The sequence below is a fragment of the Gymnoscopelus braueri genome, assembly GCF_963280865.1.
Source record: "Gymnoscopelus braueri genome assembly, chromosome: 11".
Lineage (NCBI taxonomy): Eukaryota > Metazoa > Chordata > Actinopteri > Myctophiformes > Myctophidae > Gymnoscopelus > Gymnoscopelus braueri.
Window position 1 is genome coordinate 24,464,616 of NC_137613.1, and position 12,905 is coordinate 24,477,520.

The 12,905-nt window shown below is 41.0% G+C and overlaps 1 protein-coding gene across 1 annotated transcript in view; it reads left to right on the forward strand.

The window, feature by feature from the left end:
• Positions 1-2,557: 2,557 nt before the first annotated feature.
• The window catches only part of col9a1c (collagen, type IX, alpha 1c), a gene marked incomplete at its 3' end in the record, with an annotated part of 47,528 nt that continues 37,180 nt past the window's right edge, over positions 2,558-12,905 (forward strand). Inside the window, exons 1-3 of the mRNA XM_080442492.1 lie at positions 2,558-2,624; positions 8,108-8,179; positions 9,279-9,408. Of these exons, the coding sequence (XP_080298618.1) occupies positions 2,582-2,624; positions 8,108-8,179; positions 9,279-9,408 (245 nt within the window). The 5' untranslated portion in view covers positions 2,558-2,581. The remainder of the gene's footprint in view (positions 2,625-8,107; positions 8,180-9,278; positions 9,409-12,905) is intronic.

Here is a 12,905-nt window from a genome sequence, read left to right on the forward strand (position 1 = left end):
GTAGATATGCTCTGTTACCAGTAGAAGTCCCGTATTCAAAAGGTACTTGAGTAAAAGTACTAAGGTATTGGCGTCAAAATATACTTTAAGTACCAAAAGTAAAAGTAGTCATTGTGCAGAATGTCCCATTTCCCAAGTTCAAAATGTATAAAAAAATCTTTTGAAACTGCACGATCTACAAGCTATAGCAAGTACTGTACCTAAAAATTGTACTTAAGTACAGTACTAGAGTACATTTACTTAGTTACTTTACACCACTGTCCAAAAGCGTTACTTTTCAGAAAATGGGGAATTGATTGATTGATTGAAATTTGTATTAGGCAAAAGAATGTAAAACAACACAGTTAGATTTATAATGCTTTTGTGTAAAAGGTCCGGCCAAAAAAGTCCTTGCGGACTTGTTTCCGTTGGGGTCCTTGAATTAATTTCATAGACATATACAGTACAGTATAGTAGCAACTAAACAGTTCAAAAATCAACATGAAAATACAGATAATACAGAAAAAATACCACTATGTAAAAAAAAAAGGATGAAAAAAATAATAATAATATATGTACCAAAAAAAGGGGGGGGGGGAGCATGAAAAAAAAAATATATATACAAAAAAAGCATGAGGAAATAACCTGTGCTCCAATGCAGCTATTATTTAATCACAAGCTCTTCTCTTGTTAATACTTTACATTGGTTATCATTCATAAACCCCACACTTACACACTTAACCCTTTCACTTTCACTCACACATTTTTTGTTTTTTAAATAGCAGAGCTACAGCTTGTAGATTGGCTAGTTTTGCTACTTGTGTGTGTCAGACAGACATTGCCACTGTATGACAAGTAGGGCATTCATTTACAAAAAACAAAAACCATTAAAAGTTGATATATGGAGATAAGGTTTCTGCCCGACAGCAACGATATGCAAATTGAATTTGAATTGGCCGCAAATCTCTTTTATGTGAGAGGAATACACAAGGACATTGTTGCTTTTTAAATCGTCCATGTTCAGTATATCCCACCCCACCTCCCACACACACACACACACACACACACACACACACACACACACACACACACACACACACACACACACACACACACACACACACACACACACACACACACACACACACACACACACACACTCCCCCTCAACTTAAACCCAACACACGCACACGCGCGCGCGCGCACACACACACACACACACACACACACACACACACACACACACACACACACACACACACACACTCACTCAACGTCTTGTAATAAAAAGAGGGATAAAGGATGCAAGACAAACCTGTGCTCCAGTACATTACGGCCCGTAAAGTTTGTAGGTTTCCTTGGCAGGGAGGGAGGGAGGGAGGGAGGGAGGGCTGCCCTCAGCCTCCCCTTGAGCCTCCCATTGAATCATTGATGTATGGCTGCCTCACGCTGTGCAAGGAGATGGATTTGGCATGGAGCAGACACAGTCACAGTCTGGAGGTGGTCTGGGGACATGACGCTCGCACACAGTGCCTCCTTGAAAGTAAAGCCGGACCGATGCATACCTGTCTGGTCGATATATTTGTGATTTTTTTCAGTGGTTCTCAACCACTTTCTGAATCAGGTTCCCACTTGGAAAACCTCTAAAGTGTTTGCGGACCACCAATCTGACCACTTAACACAGAGTTGTTCGCACTAACATTCTGCCAGGCTCAAGTGGAACACTTTAATTTGGCTCATTTGATTTTTTTAAAACATTTAAAAAAAAATATTATTGTCATATTTTGCCAATTATTTTGGACCTACTTTTAATATCCTCACGGCCCACCAGTGGTCCCCGGCCCACAGGTTGAGAACCAGTGAATTATTTAACTTTTGTTTTACTATATCGTTATCGGGAATTACGCGTCCATGATTTGTAACCACTTTCAACCCTGTTTTGGGGTGTGTCATTATGGGTGAAAGGTTTTCCAAAACAAGTGTTCAAACATTTTCAAACATTTTATTACGATTTACAATTAAAGTTCACTCCTCCCAAAGCAGCCAGCGTGGTGTGTGGACATTCCATTAGTTCCCTGACGTCCAGTAGCCTAACCTATACCTAAAGATGCCAACACAACCTTCATTGTGTGAAATGGTCAACGTCCCTTTTTCCACGTTTATTCCACTAGACATTCCGTAATAGTCGTTCTCATAGTGGTGGAAACATTTTAACAGCACACATCTTCTCTTATGGGGGTCCCTGACGCAAGATCTTTTCAGATAGAGGGGTCCGCGGCCAAATACATAGACACCACTGGTGTAATATAAGGGGAAGAGTTGTGAGTGCTGTCTGCAGCCCAGACAGTGACACGATGGCCTTACATGTGGGATGGGCGCAGATGGCTGAGGCTTGATTTATACCTAGCGGCGCGCCGGTGTCGGAGATTATTTGTGGTTATGTTGATGCTTTTTGAATAATTTACACACACGCACGCACGCACCACAGAAATGAGGAAGTGATTTGTGTCAGATGTATTATGGCATATAAATTAATTCTCAACTCTCATTGAACAGGAAGCAGCACCTGCATCCAGCGACGTTGCTGTACCCGTCTGCCTGTATGGCCCTGCTGCTGGCATCTCTCCTCGCTCCAGCCCTTGGACGTAAGTTACCCACACACACACAGAACAAATGTAAGGTGCCAACTGGAGCTTCAACTTCAAATTGATTTATTTGACTTTGGGAACTTCATTTGCGCTGTGGTAAAAACAACATACAGCTACAAACAGACATGATACACAGATACCCAGGTCAAAATACAACTTGATGAATTGACTACACAGGACCACAATGGAAACAAGCCCTTAGGGATTTTCGTGTTATCCTTTTAGCATCATTGTATAATCGCATGCCACTGTACTATTTGCAAACTGTTAATCAAGTATTCAATCAATCAAATCAATCAAAAACTGCTACACTACAAAAATCACTACATGAACTAAAAGCTGGGCATAAACTTGGACATTAGTCCAAACAGTCGAAAAGACAGCACTCCACCTGTCACCCTCACCACGCTGGCTGAACTGGCTATTTATGGAAGCATGTGTATTGAATGGTTCTAGAAAGAACCCATAGCCACTTAAACCCTTCATTGACCGGTGTCTCCCATATAGCTCTATGCTTCGTCGGCATCGTTTTTTCCCCCCTCTGCACCAAGTCTGCTCACCAAAAATAGCAGATGAAAAGGTCAATTTCTTGTGAACTTTCAGATCTGCTATTTTTGGTGAATGTTCACCTACTGTATGAAGAGATGCCCAACATTGGGATGCCTTTTAAGTGTTTAAAGTTGCATCAAAGTAATCAAAATAACTTTCCAAAAAAAGGTTATCTAGAACCTTATGACGAACATGGAGAACCATTCACTCCTAAAATGGTTCTTTAGTAGGTGAAGGTTCTTCATGGAACCATATAGCCTTTTTTAGAACCTTTTTTCTTCTGTATGCACCACGCAACGCACGACCGCCGAAGGCATCACTAAATCATTGGTTCTCAAACTTTTTCATGTCAAGGATTAGCCCACAGACTCCCATTTAAAAATATATGCCAGGGACCCCCATAAGAGAATATTCTTTATACGTCTCTAGCAGTGATTCTCAACCATTTTAATTCAAGGACCCCCAGTTTGACATGCATGCATTGCATTACGGACCCCCATTTAATGGCATTTCTATCTCTGGGACCCCCATTTATATTGTAAAATCAATGTTAATTTAACTCTGAGATGGACACGTTAGGTTTGGTTCCATGTGTTCACTCTCAGAGTTACAGACCCATAACGGTCCATCTGGTTCCTAACTATCCTTCATTTAGCTGGGGACCCCCTGGAACTCCCTCAGGGACCCCTGGGGGTCCCCGGACCCCACTTTGAGAACCAATGCACTACATCATTGTTCCGTACAGTAGTAGGCCTATAGAGCTGTGCTCAGCTGACACTGTTGTTCGTTGTCTGTTAGCAAAATAATGCACAGATCAAAGAATTAGCTTTTAGCCAGAGAATCAAAATCCCCAACACTGACTGTTATTTTGAGATCATCATCATCTTCATCAGCATTCACACAAAGCTCTGGGAATGGCCGGAAATAGAAGGCAGCCCTACTGCACTGGTCTGCTCTGGGAGATTAAATCAGATTAAATCTCTCCATGATAAGCTCTCTATGGCTGTGTGCATGGGCCAAGGGCACAGCATCTCAAATATGGACATGCACTGCTATTTACAGTGGTGGAAAATATCCAAGTACATTTACTTAAGTACTGTAGTTTTGAGGTACTTTTACTTTACTGAAGTATTTCCAATTTTATTTTTTACATCTCAGAGTCAAATATTGTACTTTTTACTCCATTACAATTATTAGAACACTTTTGTTACTGGTTACTTTGTAGATTTGGATAATTATTACAAAACATTCATTAACCACTTCAGCCCGCTTTGTGAGCTTGTAGATCCGCTATTTTCAAAAGGTTTTATACATTTGAAAGAATTGAAACCTGTGAAATGGGTAGTTTTACTTTTGATGCCAATACTTTTGTACTTTTACCCCAGTACATTTTGAATTCTGGACTTTTAACTTGTAACAGACTATTTCTACATTGCAGTATTGATACTTTTATTTAAGTAAAACATTTGAGTATTTACACAGATACATTACAGTCCACATGTAATTGCAGCATGTATATACACATTGATTTATTATACAGTACTGCACTTATATGTTATGGCTGTAAGCAGAAGCCTTGTACAGTATATCTCCATATTTCAACTTCGTATGCTTTTCCGTAATTAATGAATGCTCTACTTACTGCGTACAAGAGTGTGACACAAAGCTAGCACAAAGTAGCTGAGCTTGATCCCCTTGCTATTTGTTTTTTATGAACCACTTCAGCTTACCTGAGTTGCAACTGTACTCCTTAAATAGCTGCCTTAATCTACAAGCTCACAATGCGTTGTGAACTGGTAGATCTGCTATTTTTGACAAATGTTACCCCCAGAATGTTGGGGTTAAAGTAAAAAAATCAGCCTACATTTCCCAAAAGGAAATGCATGTCCATTGTGACCAGAAGCAGGGATATCAAATTCAGAGGCACAACGATGTAAATAATCCCCCCCCCCCCCCCCCCCCCGGCTTTTTGTGTTATCCTTTTAGCATAGCTTTGTTACTGTACCTCCTTACTGTTTTCAAACGTATTCATAAAGTATTAAATCAATCAACCAAGGCCTTTATTACCCCACACATCCCTCCAAGCAAATTACCCTGCAACTAAAACCATACCGTCCACTAATATGTCCCATAAGTCTAATGCACACACACATTTGCATCAAGCAGTCTGTGATTTAAGGTAGCAGATTTATGATGCAGAGCTCTAAGACTCCACCTATGATCCAAATATGTCAGTAGAGATGGCAATTTAATGTTGATGAATGGATAGCAGCCATACTGCTAAAGGTAAAGTCAAGGCCACGCTTGTCATGTGCTCAGAAATATTAAATGTATTATAAAAGTTGTGCTGGCAGGTAATCCACTTTGTTGTTTATTAATCTGTAGTAAGTAGAGGTCCGTCTGAGTAATTTATCAAAAAGGAAAGCTCATTGGGGGAATAAATACGCGGTCTGCAGTATATCACGTTATTGGCAGTTTTGTTGTTGTTGTTGTTGCTCATTAAAATTCCTAGTCGGGTTTCTCGGTGCCACAGAGGAATCAGCCCCAAATCTGAACTTTCACTAAGTTTGGAACATCTAGTTTTGTAAAGTTTAGTAAAAGAAGGTCCATATAATATTTAACGAATCAATTCTGCAAGTGTGATAGGATGGTGCCTGAGGCAGGTCAGGAGGGGATGCTGCTACCCTGGTACAGTACCTTCTGTCTCCTCCTGCATTCACAGGGAGTACAGCAGTGGTTCTCAAATGTTTTTTTGTTTTGGATTTTTTTTTGCTCTGGACCACTAGCATGTTTTCAAACCATTCTCAAGGACCACCAATGTTCTTGTATTTTAATAGATTCCCAGGCACCATCAACTCTGTGTATGAGTAACACGGCTTGGGTGCTGATGGTTAGGTGTTGCACTTCACCTCAGCAATCCATCTCACTTGGTTGGACTGGGTTCTAGCTCATTAAGGGGATGGACACCCTTTGCTCAATAAGCCACTCTGACCTACTTACTTATATTATATATTACCTTAACAAAGGTACTATGTATATGTAATTTTTAACAATTCAAAATATTTTCTCATGGACCACCTGCAATTATGCCATGGAGTGGACCATAGTGTAGCGGTTCTCAAAGTGATGTCCAGGGACCCTCAAGGGGCGTCCAAAAGGACCCTTACAGGTCTGAAACTCTGAGAGTGTACAGATGGAACACGGGTCCATTTGGACTCTCAGTGTGTGCAATGGGGGTCCTTGAAATGTATAAAGTTTGAGAATCAACGCTCTAGTGGTCCGTGGACCACTGGTTGAGAAACAGTGGAATAGAGCCAACCCCCGTGAAGGTGAGGTCTGGAAGCCATGAAAGTTGTTGCGGCTGGAGAGGGGCTTGCGACTCCATAAACCTGACTCAGCATCATTTAGACAGAGCAGTGTGTGAACGCACAGACAGACATCTGGAAACTCTTCTCAGGTACCGCATAACTGCTGAGAAATGAGATGCGGTAGTGAGACGGCATTTATACTGACACATTTAGTGCCCATAAAACCTATTTGACGGTGCATGCGGGCTTCACCTTGTTAAGCGTGCCGCCTGCAGTGGCAATATGTGCTTCGAAATGCAACTCATTGTTGCAATGAACAGGAGAGGAGTTGCAATTAACCATTAAAACCAGGAACGCATCTGTGTAACCACTTTAACCATTATTTTATACTTTGGCTATTGAAAAATAGCAGATATACAAGCTCATAGTGCGGCACCGAGTGCCGCCCTATGAGCTTGTAGATCTGATATTTTTGAAAAATCGTGAAAATTTGTGCAAATCTTTGAATAGATATATTTTTTTAAGCCAATATTCTTTGCTTCTGAGGGGTCCCTGCAACGACATATTTTGAGATGGGGATCCGCGGCCAAATACATATAATTTTGGGGGTCCTTGACATTATAGCAACATACGTTTTTTCAAAAAAAAATAGAAGACATTTGTAGAATCCCCAGAAGCAAATATTTGAGTTACAAATGTTTGCTTAAAACATATATAGGCCTATATTCAAGATTTTTCAAAAATAGCAGATCTACAAGCTCATAGCTCGGCACTTGTGCCGCGCTATGAGCTTGTATATCTGCTATTTTTGAATAGCCAAAGAAATCTAAAATGACACAGATGCGTTCCCGGTCTTAATGGGTTGAGAGACACATGTCCTTGTAAACTGCTGTGCCTTTCTAAAAGCCTGTTTGATACATAATATAAACATACATACGCTGTATACAGTAGCCTACGTGTACATTACATATTGTTGTTGTCGGGTAGAAACGAAATGTCCAAAACTGTTGGTTTTCAGGAAATGAAAAACAGAACCTATATGTTCTAATGGATCTAGTGTACATATTTAGTCTTCATCCATTTTCAATCTATCTTTATATAATTGGTCCTCACTAACGCTCATTATTATATGGCACCATTTGCGCCCAACTCACTTTGTTCCTCAGAGGAGGGCTGTGGACAGTTCAGAAACTTAAGAAATGTCCCTCTGTGTCCTTCACAGATCTAACCCTGTATGAGAAAGCCACATTAAAATTTCACTGCTTTACTGTAAATGCTGATCTTAATCTCCGGTGACATTTAAGATGATTCCCTTTTCCTTTCAAAGACAGCCGGGTATTGAAGTAATACAAAATAAATCATCAAACTCTCCAGCTGGCAATGTATTACATTTGTCAAATTCAGAGAGGAAACATCTTTAACAAGTGTGTGTGTGTGTGTGTGTGTGTGTGTGTGTGTGTGTGTGTGTGTGTGTGTGTGTGTGTGTGTGTGTGTGTGTGTGTGTGTGTGTGTGTGTGTGTGTGTGTGTGTGTGTGTTTGTGTGTGTGTGTGTGTGTGTGTGTGTGTGTGTGTGTGTGTGTGTGTGCATGTGCGTGCGCGTGTTGTTGTTCCTTTTCCTAACAGAATTAGATCTCAACAGATTGGATGGAGATACCGTCTGTCCGCCGATGAGAAGTGGCCAAGATGACCTTCCAGGTGATCTATTATACTACAGCAGGAAATACAAATAAACCACGTCTAGCACTGTTGTTGGAAAAGCCTAAAAAATAAAACAGCACACCGACTAAAGGAAACTGGTGTTAATTAGTTGAACATGAGGGGGCTGTGCAATGATTTGAGACACCTTTTAGTTTCAAATGAGGCAAATAAAAGTGTTCCACTTGAGCCTGACATAATGTTTTTGTGGGAACGTGTAATTCTAACTCAGCAAGATTTTTTAAATTATCACTACGACCTCAGAGACAATTCACTGGAAAGAAATACAAAGAAAACCCCCCAAAAAACATCTGTGTGTGTTTATACTTTGGCTTCGGGATGAACTGCATGTGTCAGAGGAAAATTAATGAGCTTCACATGGGATTGGAGATTATTTTGTACAGAAGTTTTTCTTTTAATTGTAAGTGCTTACACACTGCCAAGTGGTTCTGCAAAAGACTGCTGAGACAGTCAAATGAGAACCCAAGGACAAGGATAATAGTCATTACACTACTACAGCTACTGTACCACTAGTGGTGCTGCTGCCGCTGCTGTACTACCAAGCTTCTACTACTACTACAACTACTACTACTACTAAATATATATGTTTAGGTTTTTGGTTTACCTATGATCCTAGTTTACTGAGGCACTACATTGTCTCTCTGCATTTGATGTATGTGTTTAACTTGATAATTGTAAATCGCTCTGGATAAGAGTGTCTGCTAATTGCTAAATGCCTAAATTGTAAATTATACTACTGCTACTACTACTAACTATATATTTTGTTTAGACTGATGCTAGGTTCTTGGTTTACCGTGAATCCTACTTTACTGAGGCAACACACTGTCTCTCTGCATTTGATGTATGTGTTTACCTTGATTATTGTAAATAGCTCTGGATAATAAGTGTCTGCTAAATGCCTAAATTGTAAATGATACTACTACTACTCCTACTCTTACTACTACTGCTGCTGCTGCTGCTGCTGCTACACTGCTAAATCTGGAGGATTGAAGACTTTGCAGACTGTGACTATATGGCCTGAACTGTATCATAAGACTCATCATCATCCTCATCAGTTTCCTCTGTCCCATATATGTAGGATTTGATCTCATCACCCAGTTCCAGCTCGACGTGATTCCTCTGAAAGGAGTGAGGAAGGTGGAAGGCTCCACGCCCCTCCAGGTGGCGTACCGACTCGACAGGGAGGCCAACTTCCAAATTCCAACCAGGTAAATACAGTAAAAAAAATAATGAAAAACTGAAAAACCAGGGGGTGAAAAAATAGTGTTGATGCAGGTGTTGCATTATTACAGGTCCTAGACAGGTGTTGTTGCGGCAGTGAACAGCATATAATTGGTATAGAGGAAAGCGTGCCTGAACCCATTTGGCATATTTCAAAGACAAGAGGGGAGTGAAAAAGATTTTGTGCGGGGCCTTGTGTGTGTGTGTGTGTGTGTGTGTGTGTGTGTGTGTGTGTGTGTGTGTGTGTGTGCGTGCGTGCGTGCGTGCGTGCGTGCGTGCGTGCGTGCGTGCGTGCGTGCGTGCGTGCGTGCGTGCGTGCGTGCGTGCGTGCGTGCGTGCGTGCGTGCACACTTGTATTACTATACTTGTGAGGACCATATGTCCCCAAAAGTATAGTAGAATTTGAGAAAAGGATATATATGCGGACCAATGTTCCTGGTCTTCACAAGCCGACAAATCGTTGTTTTATGGTGTCAAAAAGATTTCTAGAGTTATGCTTACAATTATGAAAAGATTGAGGTTGGGATAAACATTTAGAGGATATGGTTTAGGGGTTATGCAAATGTATCCTTTATACTTTATACTTTAGGTGTGTGTGTGTGTGTGTGTGTGTGTGTGTGTGTGTGTGTGTGTGTGTGTGTGTGTGTGTGTGTGTGTGTGTGTGTGTGTGTGTGTGAGTGTAAGCGTGCGTGTGCGTGTGCGGGTGTGGGTGTGGGTGCGGGTGTGTGCATGCGTGCGTTTGTGTGGTGGGCATCAGAAAGACCCCACGTGAAGCGATTTATGTCTCCTGGAAACACGACGAGGTGCATTTCATCATGCATCCTAAGTGTTTTTCTTCTTTTTCTTCTCATTTTATGAGGCTGAAAATTACAGCATAAAACAGATGGGCGCTGACAGGCGGAACTGCTTCCTGTAAGCACTTCAATTGCCTTTTGTTATTGTCGTCACAGAAAGTATGTACTGCACTTCCAATAGGAGATTAGTATGAGTGTCTGCAGGAGCCAAAGGAAACATTTTCAGCTCCAGCCTTTGCACCGTGATTTATTCGATTTTTTCCGATACCTTATAACAGTGGGTCTCAAACGTTTCACTTTCAAGGACCCCCATGACTGTAATAAGAGTTACAGACGTCTCAGAGATTGCAGACCTGTAAGGGTCCATTTGGGATCCCTTAGCGCTTAACTTTGAGAACAACTGCCTTATAATCCCAGGGGGAAAAATGAGTTTCACCCCTTCTGATGGCTACTGATGGTAATGATGAGCACTCGTGTAATGTGCTGGCTTTAATAAATGGAACTAACGTATTATACTTTAAATTCCTATCAGCATCACAATGAAAACACATTTTTCAAGGTTTTAAAGAAAAAAATACCATGACATGTTTTTAACGTAATTTATTTTAATATTAATGTTATATTATCATTTCATTATTAGTGTTTTTCCAATTATTTGGGGGCCCAGTTGCAATATCCTCACAGCCCACCAGTGAGGAGGATACTCAACACAGGTTGAGGAGGGCTTTGTTAGGGGTTAAGTGTCTTTGCTCAGGGACACTTCAACACATAAGACTCGGCAAGGCCGAGGGTGTGGGGTGGGGGGGCGAATCGGTGACCTTTTGATTACCAGCAGGCCTCTCTAGCCGCTCAGCTACAGCTGCCAGACATGACCTCAGGTGCTTCCCGGTAGATGGGTCTGTTCTGTTCTGTTCTGTCTGATCACCTCCAGCAGGCTGGCTTTTCTCAGAATAATGTTGTGTAACTCCCTGACAGCAAGTGTTGTGAATGCCAGTGCGGCCTGTCACACCGGACATGAAGTAAATACATGCTTAGCCATGAGTCCAGTGGCCTCCAGACTGTGATTTGAACGCATCTACTATGTTTTATTCTGCACTGAAACTGCTTTAACCACTTGAACCCCAGCATCCCTATTGTGGAGGGAACATTAGCCAAAAATAGCCGATCTACAAGCTCACAAGGCATCACGCTGTGACACGTAGTGAGCTTGTAGATTGGCTATTTTGGCTAATGTGTAGACAGAAAAAAAGTACAGAACTTGCAACTCAGGTCTGTTTCTCTAAGATTGGAGGGTCTAACCTCTTTAGGCCTACTTCATTGTTATACAAATACAACACTAATTCTAAATAAATATTCTAAAATATTACTAAATAAATACGTTATACGTACAAAAAAATAAGAATTTGAAACATGTTTTCGAATGCCTATAATGATGTGCCCAAAATAGGGACTGTGGTTAAAAAAGCTTGACTATGGAGGGTTTCTCACTCCAGGCAACGTTAGAGAGTACTAGTGGTCTTCATTTGTTTTACTGGGTTACAGGAAACTCCTTTTTTTATTGGTTCACCTTGATCCCTTTACAAGACGGTAAAAGGCTGGCTGCAGCACCCATTCATAAATACACCACCTATGGAGACTGCGGCTTGTTAAAAAACACACACCAAAAAACAGGGACGTTTTAGATTGTGGACAAGCCCATGCTATGCATGTCGGCGTGCAGTAATTGAAGCATTGATGAGAGCATTCAGGCAGCCTCTCTGTTGCTGCTTTTTGATTTATAACATAATGGCGTGATATAAAAGGCCTCTTTGCCTCTTTGATGCAATTATGACTATTTTATTTGAATTTGAATCTAAAAGACTGCGATGGGAAATGCTTTGAACATTAAAGTCCCCTTGCACTCAAACATGATTTTTTTCCCCTTCCCCTTACTACAGTTAACTCATCTTGGGAAGCATAACTTTGATAGAGATTGCTATAATGTAGCCTACTTTTCACATTCATACACTGGAGGTGGTGAGCTTCTCTTTATGTTCTGAGTCATTATGCAAATAAGCCACTTTATTAAACCAATTTATTATGAGTGAGGCCTGTGACATTTGAATATTCCTAGATCCAGAATTTCTCAATGAGGGAGAAATGTGCTTCCGATGTGAGAAAACGAAAACAATGTTAACAAATCATGGCAGAGTATGTTAACCACTTAAGCTCTATATACTTTGCCATAATATGACAGATAGCAAAAAAATTGCTGATCTACAAGCTCATAGCACTTTGTGAGCTTGTAAATTACCTAATAATGACACAAATAGGTGTGCAAAGGTTAATGTGATTCAAATGTGTCTGGAGGGGGACTTCACCAGTTGAATTGTGCAAAATCACTGGCAGATTATAGACTTCTAGTTCAAGCTCTGTTATTTAGTGAAAACAAAGTATCTGGCCCAAACTGGAGCTGTAAAACCATCAGTGTCAACCTGTAGTGAATATCCTTTCTGTGGTGCTGCTATGACAACTGCATTTCCCTGTGGATCAATAGAGGTCTATCCATCTATCTGTACCCTTGCCTGTTCCACACAGCCCAGCTTGACATCTTGACAATAACACAAGTCACTTTATAGCATTCCACATGCTAGCCATGGACCAAGACTGTCAGAGATTTGTTTTTATCCATTCTGGCAACTCTCTGACCG